Genomic DNA, 14,819 nt, shown 5'->3' with positions numbered 1-14,819 from the left:
AAAGTTGTTAACTCTTCTTATGAGGAGTCAGCTGGTCTCTCTTGCATAAGCAGTCTACTGTGCTTTCAAGCATTCATCATGAGGTACTGTACTGTATGCCCACTGTGCTTATTCCTCTTGCTGTTTGTTTAGCATCTTCCATCTGCAAATTGGTTCTTTGCAAAACAAACTTTCTTCTTTCTCTCTTCTTTATTTAGTATTCCAAATATGCATGTTTAACCATTAAAAATAACATATCTATTCTATAAAATGTTGATAATTTCTATTCTCCCACTATATTACTTCGTATTCTTCACTCTGAATAATTTTTTACTGATTTCTCTTCAAGTTCACATACTCTTTCCTTTATCATGTCTATGAGGTTATTAGGTACATTCAGTAAATTTTTCTATTTTCTGAAATTATATTTTTCAATTCCAGGATGTCACTTTTTTATTACAGTCACTACAGAACTTCTTATTTCTCTGCTGACATGCTTATGTATTTAAAACATGTTCTATTTTACTTCATTGAAAAGAATCAAAGTTTCACTTCATTAAAGATAATCCTTTGAAAATCCTTATTCCTTAGTTTCAATATTTTAGAGTCAGGCTAGAATTTTATTTTTTACTTCACTATGAATTCCAGTTTTTTTTGTTCTATGTATCCTAGGGTAAAGCAGTTTTGTATTACCAACTGGATTCTAGAAAAAAGCTTATTCTCTTAGAAAATAAGAATTTGCCTCACTTGTTTTATATGTGTATTTATGCTCATTTGTGTTATTTTAAATAGATTATCTTTCTCCAAAACTCCAAAAGGCATTTAATATGGCCAAGGAGAATATAATCTTTCAAGAAAACAAACAAAAATTTTACACTTAACAAAAATATGTAAAGCAAAATAATACAAGCAGAGAAGTAAAATAGATTTAGTTTTACAAATAAAATCAGAAAACTCCTTTCATAAAGATTCAGAATCTTTGCTTAATTGTTTCATTCAGTTTTGCAGAATCAAAAATTATAAGATATTACCAAATTAAAATCCATTCTGTTTGAAGATATTCATATTTTCAATATTTGCACTATAGCTAAAAGTCATTATCATCAAATGTAATCTAAAACAGAAAAGGCCTTTCTTAAGAAATGTAAGTAGAAAATTCTATATTTACTTATGCGTACTTCCTCATATATACATTTTATGTTAATTCACATAATACAAACTACTTTTAATATATGGGTAGGCACTTGTATTAAGGATAAAAACCCTTGTCACTAACAGCTAACTGTTTGAATATAATTAAATAGCTCGTATTCAATTTTAAGTAATTGAAAATGTTTTTAATATAAAATACCAGGTTACTGTATTGTTTAAAATATAACCAATCATATATAAAATATGTAACATATTTTACAGGTTCTAATGAGCCCCACTCTAAACAAATATGTACTGACATCTAATCCACTGGAAAGTCATGCCCAAGGCATTTAGGTTGCCAAAATTTCAAAATGATCCTATGTTACCACACCTTATCAGTAATATCACCCGAAGCTGTTCTGTTCAATGTGATAGTCAGTAGTCCTATGTGGCTATTTGCATTAGATACAATTAAGAATTCAGTCCCTCAGTTCCACCAGTCACGTTTAAATGTTCAGCAATAACAAGTGGCCTAAACTGGGCTGAGCAAATAGAGAACATCTTCATTTACTACAACATCTCCGAGGTAGCATGGCGTTGAAGGCATAATTCAGGAGATCCAGTAAGCTTCCTCTTGAAAACTGAAAGATTCTGATAGCTAAAACCATTATAGAGTTCTTTCTCTGATAATATTTATTTGATGAGTTTCCAAAGTCAGCAAAACAATGAGTACCTAAATTCTCTGGCAACACTTTGTCTCTGATTTTATAAGCAACCATTCTAAAAGCCTTTTTTTTTTTTTTTTTTGGTACTGGGGTTCCTGGAAACCCTTCTACCTCTGGGCTACACTCACAGACCTATTTTATACCTTTTATTTGGAAACAGGGTCTCCTAAGCCAGAACCTGTGCGATCCTCCTGTCTCAACCTCCCAAGCGCGGGGATTTCAAACGTGTGCCACCACGCCCGGCTCTAAAAGCCATTTTTAAAAATTAGAAAAATAGGGAATTCAGATCCGATTTGAAAGATAATTTCTTTCATAGAATTCTGATCACAGCGAGGATATGAATATTCATATGATATATAGTTATACAATAAAACTTCCATGTTTTCTTAAAAAAATTTAGTATTAGAAAAGTCAGTGTTATGATATATTCCTATGACCCATTGGTATGTTCTTATACAGAAACTGTCAAAACATCTAGACAAACCACATAATAATTTCCAAACCTAAGATTAGTTACCTAATATAAGAGCATTCTCCATTAGGAATAGAAAAAAATAAAATCAATAAGAGCTTTGGAAACACAGAGAGGAGGTACAAAGAAACATTAATTCTGTGACAGGCAAAGAGTTCAGTTTAAAAAATCTTCAATTCTTAGTAAACACTTGTCATTATTTTTTTAATGTATTAGTGACTGTGAAGATTGTTAGTCAATATTTTTAAAAGCCTAATTTGCTGTGTAGTAATTATACAAAGGGCCAGATTTAAATAAAGTAACCTGCATATTTTTCATTACCAAACTAGGTCAAGGTTAGAAAAAGATGTTATATTTTTCTGCCAAAATTTTGAATAACATGTTTATCAGATAAAAGCTTTAAAACAATATATAAATAAGGCATTTAGAAAGCTGATACCAATGATTTTATACTTGACAGATAATTCTCAAAATGTTATCTGTGCATCTTCTATAGAAAGAATGAAAAACTTTACATGTAAAAAACTGAACATATTTTGAGCCAGGCATGGTGGGGAGCGCTTGTAATCCCAGTACCTGGGAGGCTGAGACAGGAGGATCCCAATTTCGTGGCCAGCCTCAGCTATTTAGCAAGGCTCATGAGACTTGTTTCAAAATAAAGAATAAAAAATAGGGTTTAGGGTGTAGCTCGGAGATAGAATGCAACTGGGTTCTATCCCTAGTATCACAAAAAATAAATAAGTAAATAAAAAATGAACAGATTTTGAAGGAAACAGATTTTCCCTCCAAAGGTTGACTTACCGAATCATTCCGACCAAAAAAGGTATATATTGCATACAAGTAATAGTCAAACAGTTGAGACATGAAATGGATGACATCAAAGGCAATTGGCTTAAGAATGTTCATCATCTGCATATATTTTCCTGAAAAGAAAAAAATATCAAAATTAAGTACAACATAATTATAATCTGCTAATCTATAATTATAAAAAGACAATAAAATACCATCTTAACATACTTAAATATAATAAAATACTGCATTTACTGGTCCCATGAGCCTTGTATCAAGTATCTGATAAACACGTGTGGCTGTTTACTATGTCAGACAGCACAGATTAAAAACAGTTCCAACTTCTTGCAAAGTTCTACTGAACAGCACCGATGAATGACACCTACCTACCTTTAATGTTTTCCTGTTATTATATTTTACTGTTTGTTAATGCCTACACTCTTTTACAAATGATACTGTACTTCTGAACAACAGTTTTCAGATTCGATTTAAAATATTTTCTTCAATAATATTTAAGTAATAATATATAAAGTAAAATACAGCATACTTGGGAAAAAGTGTTGCCTTCGAAAGCTAATACATGTGATTCAAAAGTGAAGAGCAAGAGGGAAAGGGACACAGAGTGGCACGGTGGACTCCTTGTAACCGTAGCCATGTGGAATCTGTGTCAGAGGCCAAGAGTTCTTATCACGGCACTTACTCAAAGCTCAAGACACTCAAAGTGCCAAAAATATATATGCACCTCATTCATTCTGGAGATGCCAATATTCTATTCTCTTCCTCTAATCGTGCAACCAGAGTCAAAGGAAAAAAATTAAAACCAAATATCTACAATTACAAACTTGCTAATGTACTTGAAGGGCATGTGAGAGATGAGCTGAATCCAATAACAACTATGAGTCCTTAATTCTGTGTTTCCCAGGGGAAACAACTGGGAAGGAAGCATACTGATGTCAAATGCCCTATACATTCTGCAGAAGTAAAATGTTAAAACAGACCATTTATTTTATTTCCAAATAATTCAGATGCTGGCTTAACTTCATGTAACTCATAGCTATAAATTTTAAATTGGTGTTATTGAAGATAGTGTGACTCAAAAGAAAATACATTAACTGCGGCAGAAGAAATGAAAAATTTACCGTGAAAAACCATCTCATTACCTAAGAACTCAATATATCTGTCTTAATTTCTGTGAGAGACAATTCTAAGTAACAGTTGAATGATAAGGAAGAGAAACTCTTATAAATACAAATCAAAAATATATAAATACATATCAAAAAATAAAACAATTCAATTCAAATTCTATTCTACTTACAAGTCTTTTGTTTTGAAAACATCTTTTGCAATTCTTTCATACATTTAGGCTTTTAAAAAAAAACCATTAAAATAGTTGAAATAATGCTCCTACAATTTTATGGATCATTCTGCTGATATTTCCTCGGCTACAAACATATAGTTACTTAAGCTGCGAGTAGTTTACACCAACCAAATAACAGCAAGGAAAGCACCTGGAAACAAGAGGAAGAAAGAACTCTGGGCCTGCCCTGGCCGACTCACGAGCAGGAGACACAGGAAGCAGTTCCCACAGGAAAGGAGGCCCAGGGAAGCTTGGGGTTATCAGGCCGAGAGCTGCACCTCCTAGAGTTTACTCCAGGAGGGAATAAAAGGGTCAGGGGAAATACTGGCAGTGTGGAGGGAATGTAATTCTAGTGTCAATTGTGAAAAAGAAGAAAATGGATCTTCCTATATGTCAAGATTATTTATACTTTTATTGGTGCATTGTAGTCTCACATCATAATGCAGTACATTGTGATAGTGACAAACATGCCCCAGCACCTGGTGAGCTTCCCCCAGGCCCCCCACAGTCCAGTTCCATGAGGATACTGGCACATACGTGCAGAATGTCAATGGAAGTGATTCCTCATTGATTGTCCGCCCACCCTCAACAGCTTCTCCTAGACAACCTCCCCGGTCACTGGAGTTTCTCCTCCATTATTTGAAGACCCTCTGGTATCCCAATTACTCAGTCCAAATCATACTTGGAACCTACAAAAGTAAAAAGTACTTGGGTGATGCTCTAAGTAGAAGCTGCAAAAAAATGACTCTGCGTTAGCGAATGTTCATTATTCTTACTATAGTGCACTAATTTTAGAAATCATCAATGGGCATAAAGACCATGTAAAAACATAAGAATATATGCAAAGGCAAACTGGAAATGCTATAAATGAGACATAAAGGAAGGAAGGAAAAGTTAGTCCAGCTTGGGCAATTTAGAAAAGCTACTGAACAATGAGGTGAAGACTGGAGAAAACACTTAATGGGTCCATTAGCAAATGCCTGGCTGACAGCTCTCAGTCTATCGTTTCATTACCATGCCTTAGCCCTCGAAACCTCCAAACACATTTTCTTGTGACATGTACTGAAGAACTGTACTTCTGGGATTATCTTCTCAAAATATAATGTTGTATATGTAGCTAGCAATTTTGAAAATGTTTTAAAGCTGTTTTTCAAAGTATCAAGTTATATAACAGTATCTTGTTGACAGTTTTATTGCATAAGAATCAGTATTAATATATAATACTAATGTTGATATGCAATCTAAATAAGAGGATGACATTTTTATTAAATATTACATATGAAAATACTGCTTCTTAAAAATAATTTTTATTTTAATCATAAAACAAGAAAAGTACTGCAATACTTTTGTAAGATTACACTGTGATTTCAGTGAACTCTATAATGAATGAAGTAAGGTTGCTTTGAAAACAACTGATATAATAACTTGCATAAAAACTCTACCATTTGTATTAACTTACAGTAAAACATTTTCCTGTTATTTAAGCACACATTGTTTTTCATTTTAATCAGGAAAATGTACAAAATAACCAACAGTTTTTACTTTGGTCCCAGTATCAGGATGCATTTATAGGAATTTGCCTACAGCCATATTTGTACACAGACAAAAATACTCCTTCAAAGATATTTGCTGTGGAATTGATTGTAGTATTAACTAAGTGAAAATGACCTAAATGTTCAAAATTAGAGGACTTTGTAAAATAAATTGTGGTATATCTATAGGATAAGAACATGAAAAAGAATGAGATCTCTATATATTATCATATTTAATATCAAGATATTTTAAATATAATTTTAAAATATTTTAGGTGAAAGAAAAAAATGAAAAATAATGATCCAATTTTTGAAAAGAAAAAAAACAACAGAAAAGCAAGAGAGTAGAGACGTGTAAATTTGATATATGTGTAAAAGCATCAAACATTTCCAAAAGAAAACATGAGTTGAGCAGTTTAAGAAAACTTGGAGATCAAGGGCTCTGTTTAACTACAAGTTACTTTCATTTTTAACCACTTCTATATATTATATTTCATTTAAAAGACACAATGATAAAAATAATATTAATACCTCACAAAAAGGGAAGCGCCAATGAAGGCGTTGGACTGCTCCCTCCCGTTTCTGTGTTCTCTCCTTCACATAAGCTCTCAGTCACATTATGCCTAAATATACCTTAGAGAAATACACTTAGTTTCCTTGTAAGTACTGGCATACATGTGAGTAGCTTTACAAACTATAAACGCAGTATTTGTGTTGTTGTAGGCCCCACATGGGCTTTGGCAACCCGCTCTTGGCCCTCAGAAGGTCAGTGGCAGCTGCCTCCAGCAAAGGGAATGGTGTCTAACAAAGCTACTTCCACGACGAGGAACATTCTCAGCTAAAACTTCTAAGCTAAAACTAACACTTCTAAACTAAACCTAAAACGCCTCTGCCTTTGTTGGTAAGAAATCAGGCGGCTGAGACTTTTCTTTTCACACAAGCAAGCATTCTGATTATTTATCTGCCCTAGTGGAAAGTCTCCCGGAGCCTTTCGAAGAAATTTTAGTAACACTTAGGCTGGGAAACCTCACAAACACACTCTTTAGTTTAATCTCTCCTCATTACCTGCCCACTCAATACTACTTGAAAAGGGATGTTATTCTTTAACGTCTGAAAATACTCAATAATGAGTTCCTGTGTGTGTGTGTGTGTGTGTGTGTGTGTGTGTGTGTGTGTGTGTGTGTGTGTGTTGTACTGGGAATTAAAACAAGAGGCATTCTAACAGTGAGCTATATGCCAGCCTTTTCCATTTTTATTGTGAAACAAGGCATCACTAAGTTACTGAGGGCCTTACTAAATTGCTGAGGCTGATCTCAAACCTGCCATCCTCCTGTCTCAGCCCCCCAAGTTGGCTGAAATTACAGTGGCCAGATTCTCTTCATTGGGATGTTTAACTCAGGACTATGCCCTACTTTATAAGACATCCCAAAGGCCCATAAGAACATGGCTTCTCTCAATCTCTATAAATCAAAGAACAATGTCAACTGTGTCAATCAGGAATTCTTTCATTAGAATATGTTATCACATTCTGAATAATAAGAGCAGAAAAATGCATTGTTTCTTCACATTCTTTATGCCTACTGAGAAGAGTTATATTTGATGTTTGCATTTAACATAACAAAACATGACATCCTTCCTCCTTGTTTTTGCCTTATATTTGATTTGACTCTAACAAATTACATTTTAGAGTAAAAAGCAACATGATTACCTCTAGTCCCTTTTGAACTGGGTAAAGTAAAAATATAAACAATTACTTAGATGTGGCTGACTGTATTACTTTCTCCAATTATCTGCTCTCCCCATCCCCCCACAGAAGCACTACATAGCCTGGTCACTTCCTCCAGCCTGGGGCAGAAACATGCTTCCCTGTGGGAGAAAGCCACTTGGGTCAGGGCTTCCTGTTACTTCAACAAAATCAGCAAAAGCAGACAGACTATTTTATTTCTCAAGTAGTGCCTGAGATATCAAAATAACTGAGTCTGAACTAGGCTAAGGAAGATGACAAGCACTCTGAAAGTCTTGGCATTTCTACCAGTGAGGACCAGGTGCACCCTGAATTTGAAAATGGACTGGGGTGGGAGGGGTAAGGAAAGAAAACAAAGGAAGGAAATCTTCCCTCACACATCTGAAGAGCAATCACGGAGAAGAAGCATGGATTTACTTTTTTTCTTTAAAGGTCAGAGTAAGTCCAACGAATAGAATTAGAAAGAAAAGAGAGACTTTGATTTACCTTAGGAAAGAGATTTGGAGCAATTAGATTAGTCTAATAGTAAAATGAGTAGTCTTGCAAAATAATATGCTTTGAGAGACTGAGAGTCGTGAAACAAAAGACTGACAATCACAGTGTATTATGGACGTTATTGAAAGAAAACCTTATTTTATGGGAACTTACATGAGATGACCTCTTAGCATCCTTCCAATTCTGACTCTATAAATTATAGAGGGTTATTCATGATATTGTTCAGTTAGTTCTCTTGGACAAAAGAAGAAAAGCTAATTTCCTTGACAATAATTAGCCACAGGATAGCTTTTTAGAATTCGTCATGCCAGAATCTGAATGCCATGGAAATGTATACCATTTCTTTTCCTCTCAATTCATTATTACTTTTCCATATTTTCTTTAAAGAAAGTAGGACTAAAGCACTTTGCTTATTTTATCCTATTCATTAATGAAGTTTTGCAGTCCTTATCTTAGTACTGTGTGAATATATGCCATTGTCAACAATGAGCCACATTATGATGTGAGACTATAGCGCACCAATAAAATAAATTTTAAAAAAAGAATGTAGACCATTTCAACAGAGCTAAGATTAATGAAACAAGGCAATCAGTAAATACCATTTCATAAACAGAATACAGAAACTTTTAGAGAAGACCACCTAAATCTCTCAATGGTATAGACACTATGAGAAGATCATTCTAAAACTTATTTGTCATATGTACTGACCTACTTGTGAAAACATAACAGCTGAGTACATAGATGTTTAAATACTGACACTAAAAATTCTATACCATCCTCAAACCTGCATATTTAAAACAGCATTTCTTCATGCTGTTTGTCTTCTATAAAATCATCAGTAAAGGTCTTATCTATAATAAGAACAATACTTACTATGATCTGAATATTAAGAACCACTATTCACTCTACCTATCTGACAGAAAGATTATGAAGAACTACAATTAAGTAGAAAAAATAATGTATAAATGTAAAACTGGTACAGTCATCACCCTACATGTACCTCAAACTCAACTAGATAATCTCCATTACATTTCAATTAACTGTAATATGATGTTAGAAATATTAGAAGATGCAAAGACTTAAAAAGTAGTTAACTGAAAAAGTGAAATTGACATTAATATTAGTATCTTACTATTTGGAACATTTAAAATGAGAAATGTTGACATATACTATTCTTATATCCCTTGCTGCAGGGGGCACTAAAGTTACCATACAATGAAAACTTCAAGTAAAATTCATTCAGTAATAAATGGAGACCAATTTAAATACTATAATATTTTTAAATAAAAAGGTATACCTACTCACCAACAAGTCTTATTACATTCAGTGTTGTATTTGTTAAGATAGGTGCATTCACTTTATTTAAACTGTAATCTGATTTCTTCCTGCTTTTTAGAGTTTCTCGGGACACACTTATTATGGAAAAACAAAAGAGAGTTGCAATTAGGACTGTCAAATCATAAATCAACAAGCTATTCAGCTTAGCATCAAGCTTTCATTCACTAATTATTTACCGAAAATCTTAGTATGTGTCAGATGAACTCACTGTCCAGAGGGGAAGAAAAATAAGCAAGCAAAGAAACATAAGCACTATAATTGTATTAATTGTATCTCCTTGATTCTAAGACATTATTAACCTTTTTTTTTTTTTTTGGTGGTACTGGGGGTGGAACCCAGAGGCTTTCTACCTCCAGGCTATACTCCTAGACCTATTTTATATTTTATTTTGAAACAGGGTCTCACTAAGTTGCTGAGAGCCTCACTAAGTAGCCGAGGCTGGCTTGAAACCTGTGCGATCTTCCTGTCTCAGCCTCCCAAGAGCGGGGTGCCACCATACCCAGCATTATTAACCATATTTTAAAAAGCTATTATCATGTAAGAAGCAGATTTTCTAAAGAAATTATACATCTAGGTGCAAATGTACTAAGTTTCCTAATTTCGGAAACTTATGAAAAAATACCCTCTTTAAAATCTGATTAAATATGGCATGAGAGCAGAGTCTGGGATTGAGGAAATGCACGAACCTCAAACAAAAAGCAAAAGTTACATGGCAAATGTAGAAAAAAAGGGAGAGAATGTATCAGGACAGAGGCAGAGAGAACAGAGAGAAGTCAGGGGTTCACCAGGCCAGCATGTAGAAATGAAAAGAAGGAAAAGGGACAGGCAAAGAGCTGTTGCTGAAAGCAATCAGACCTACAGCACGACCCTTATTTGGAATGCCACTGTGAGCCAATAAAAACTCTAACCAGGAAATTAGCGACTAAATTTGTACCTAAGAAAAAAATCTGACTTTTATCTAAGAATGGGTTGGAGCCGGGCATGGTGGCTTGTAATCCCAGCATTCAGAAGGCTGAGACCAGAGGATCGCGGTTTGTGGGCAGCCTCAGCTACTTAGTGAGGCCCTCTGCAACTCAGGGAGACCGGGTTTCAAAATAAAGAATAAAATAGGGCAGGAGGTTTAGCTCCAAGGTTGAATGCCCCTGGGTTCCATCCCTAGACCCGCAAAAAAAAAAAAAAAAAAAAAAAAAAAAAAGAATGGGTTGGAATGAGGCAAGACTGGGAATAAGAGTCAAGGTAAGGAGGACAATCCAATAATTTCTTGTAGGGATAATTTTCACATGAAACAGGACGGCCAATCCATCCTAATACAAGAAAACTCTATATTTTCAAGGGAGACTTAAAACCAATCATCATTATTAACAGACTGGCTTCTGTTAGTAATTTACATGATTCGAATTTCTAAGGAAGTGAGAAAGTTTAGGAGGCTGCATTAATCCTACTAAAAATGGAGGTGTGTATATATGTGTATGCACTATCTCATTTGTCTATTTCAATTCAAATAAAGCTTTCCTAGTGGCCAAAAGATACCCAACATATATTTAATGATATGTTAAGATTATACATATATAAAAACCAATCAACTAAATTTTCCCAGTTAATATATACACAACTACATGAACTGCTTATTTTTGAGAGTTATTTCAGTCAGTGTTTCGAGTTAATGATTAACTACATATCCTGGAATTTAAGGGTAGGGAAGAATGTACTTAAATCTAACATTTTAAAAAAGAATACTTGTGGTTACCAAATGACATTAATTTACTTCAACACAGAATTGGGTCCATTCAGCTTGAAGAAGGTGACAAACCTATCATAATTTTGAAGAGAACAGTTTATCCTAAAACATTAATAGGAAACCTTAGTAGAAGGTTCAAACAGAGGACACAACAGGCACTGGGAAAATAAGTGGTGACTTGCTTTGTTTACTAAAGTGAGATACAAACTCCACACATAAAAAAAGGCTTGTTTTTTTGCTTTCCAGTGTTAAGTTTTTGAGTTCTTGATGTGTTCTACATATTTTTTCTCCTATGCTGTAGGTTACAGTTAAAACTCTTGTTTCCTTTGTTGCATGAAAGTTTTTAATTTGATGTCATCCCAGTTATTGATTCTCAGTTTCACTTCCCAATCAAAAATTTCAAAAGAAGAAATACAAATGTCAACTAATATATGAAAAAATGTTCAGTATTATTAGCAATCAAGGAAATGCAAACTGAAACTACATTGCAAATCAAAACTACATTAAGATTCCATCTACCTGCAGTTAAAATGGCAATTATCAAGAATACAAACAATACTAAATGATGGTGAGGATGTAGGGTAATAGAAATTCATACACTGTTGGTGGGATTATATGTTAGCACAATCACTACAGATACCAGCATGGAGGTTTCTCAAAAGATTAGGAATGAAACCACCATATGACCCAGTTATACCACTCTTCGGTATTTGTCCAAAATAATTAAAGTAAGAATACTCTAGTGATACATGTATGTCTATGTTTATGGCAGCACAACTCACAATAGCCAAATTAGGGAACCAACCTTGGCACCTATCAACAGAAGAATGTGTAAGGAAAATGTTGCATATACACATAATGAAATTTTACTCAGCTATAAAGAACAACAAAATTATGTCACTTGCAAGATAATAGATAATATTAGAGAGTTTCAGGTTAAGTGAGCTTAGCCAGTGTCAGAAAAGAAAGATCATATTTTTACAAAAGGAAATCCAGGTAAATTAGGAGAAAGACCAGTAAAATAGTGGAAGGTGATTAGGGGATAGAGGTGGGAGAGGGAAAGGAAAGATGGAGGAAAGTAGTCGCATCACATTATGTTCACATATGACGATGTCACCAATGATCTCACAAACGTGCGTGGGAGGCAGGAGGAGAGAAGGGGGTGGCACGCAGATGGAAATATATCAAGGGATGTGTGCATGTATATCTGCATCACTTTACATCTGACTGTGCTGTATGATGTTTAATTACAACACACCAATAAAAGTTTATTTAAAAATGGCCCCTTTCTCCTCGAGGTTTTCTATCCTCTGTAAAGCATGAATTGCCCCAAAGGCAGCACTGATTTTATAAATCTAAACATTTTTCTTCTCTAAAAACTGTTGATCTCTAAATTAAAAGCTCTATGATTATTACCCAGTATTTTTATACATCAGAAATTCAAATTTTACTGCAAAAGAAAAAAAATATATTAATGTCAAGCAAGCTGAATAAATGAAAAGGAAAAACAACTTTAAACTGTTTTTAAGACATTTAAAACTAACTAATGTGATTCTTTGCCACAGTAACAACAAACTCAGTTAAATGAATTTATTCCATTAAATGAACTGATCGGTGAAATGCTACAAAAAGAATCAAGAACTTTATTCATAAACATGTTTATATTTTTATGAAATAATGTCAAGAACTTTTCATAAAAATATTTCATTTTCCCTCAAAATTCACTGCTATGGAATATAGGAAAAAGATTATGTTTTCAGTCTTTCTGGAATTGTTTAAAAAATTAATTTCTATCATATATTGTTCATAAACACACAAAAAATAATTTTGGGGTTTTTTTTCTTAACTTTGAAGGAAAGTCCAACAATACGTTAAGAACATAACACAGAATGCTCAATACCACACCACCCAAGGACACTTACCTCTTTACAGGGGCATCGCCAGTTTGCTCATCCACGTAATCTCGTTTGAGTTCTTCAGGCACGTCACTGTCGCTATCATAGTCCTGATAGGCACTCTTTTCTTGTTCGTCAGACTCATACTAAAGAGAACACAGTGGGATTCAACAATGAATATAAAGAGCTATGTTTCTTGGGGTGTTTTTTCAACACAATAAAACATTCAATTTTATAAGAAATGGAAGATTTTTAGTAATTTAGATTTAATTTTGCCAAAAGAAGCATAGCATCATTTTTTCTCCATTATTTCACATTAACCAATTCAAAAGAAAAAGAAAATAAAAATATTTTACATTATGGAAGTTTATAGATGGCCAACAAAATCTAATCTCCATATATAAAACTACAAATAAACAATAACAAAACAAATACCCACTGGATATCAAGTGAGGAATAGAGTGCATATTTGATTTTTTTTTTACAAAAATATTCTGAAAGTTTCATCATACTTATTTTTTCGTTTAATTCATTATAAAGTGGTTAAGTATCCAATTCTGACACTCTAGAAGTACCAATTAATTCTGTATAATAAACACATACAACACACATGGTGATGCTCTAATTCATTATGAGAAGATTCAGTTGCCAGAGCAATATGGAAGATTAATATTCAGGGACCTAATGAAAGTAAGACCAAAAATGGTGGGTTTACTCTTGAAAGGAAGGGTGCCTTCCTAACATTTTTATCACCTTTATGGCACCATGGCCCAATGCCAACACGGGAAAGGATACTGGCATTTATGCAAGGCAAAGGAAGTAGAGATAGCATTATCACATAATGGCTAACATTTACATTTGCATTTCCTTGATTGTTAATGATTCTGAACATTTTTTCATACATTTATTGGCATTTGTATTTCTTCTTTCTTTTCTTTTCTTTCTTACTTTCTTTCTTTCTTTTTTTTTTTGTAATTCTGGGGATAGAATTCAGGAGTATTCTACCTCTGAGTTATACCCCAGCCCTATTTTATTTTTTTACTTAGAAACAGGGTCTCACAAAGTTGTTGAGAGCCTCACTGGGTTGCCAGTCCAGCTTTCAACCCACAATCCTTCTGTCTCAGCCTCCCAAGAACTGAGATTACAGGGGTGTGCCACCATGCCTGGTGTATTTCTCCTTTTGAGATTTCTGATTGGGAAATAAAACCAAGAATCAGTGACTGGGATGGCATCAAATTAAAAAGCTTCTGCATGGCAAAGGAAACAATCAAACACCCAAAGAGACAGCCTATGAATGGAAGAGAAATCTTTGCCACCTACTGTTCTGATGGAGGACTAATATCTAGAATACATAAAGAATTCAAACTTAACACTAAAAATAATAAACTGCATGTGCACAACAAACAAGCCATTTGTTTTTATGTGAAGTTTTTTTCTTCAATCTAGTAAACACAGCAAGTCTCCACTTATTTTTCCAGTATATTTTTTTGTGTTCTCTATTTGAGCCTTCTATTAAGGTTTCCTATTAATGTTTTAGGATAAACTAGCTCTTAAAAAATATAATGAAGTCGAGCATGGTGGTGCACACTTGTAATCTCAGCATTGGGGAAACTGAGACAGG

The 14,819-nt window shown here is 33.9% G+C and overlaps 1 protein-coding gene across 1 annotated transcript in view; it reads right to left on the bottom strand.

Annotated features, from left to right (window-relative positions):
* Window positions 1–14,819, bottom strand: part of VPS50 (VPS50 subunit of EARP/GARPII complex) — a gene marked incomplete at both ends in the record, with an annotated part of 117,477 nt that overhangs the window by 22,490 nt on the left and 80,168 nt on the right. The window contains 3 exons of the mRNA XM_080700953.1: window positions 3,112–3,233; window positions 9,533–9,639; window positions 13,226–13,344. Coding sequence (XP_080557079.1) covers window positions 3,112–3,233; window positions 9,533–9,639; window positions 13,226–13,344 — 348 coding nt within the window. The remainder of the gene's footprint in view (window positions 1–3,111; window positions 3,234–9,532; window positions 9,640–13,225; window positions 13,345–14,819) is intronic.

The sequence above is a fragment of the Muscardinus avellanarius genome (assembly GCF_963383645.1).
Source record: "Muscardinus avellanarius genome assembly, chromosome: 9".
NCBI classification, from domain to species: Eukaryota; Metazoa; Chordata; class Mammalia; order Rodentia; family Gliridae; genus Muscardinus; species Muscardinus avellanarius.
Note: the sequence above shows the minus strand (reverse complement) of the source record. Positions and strands in the feature narration are given on the sequence as shown.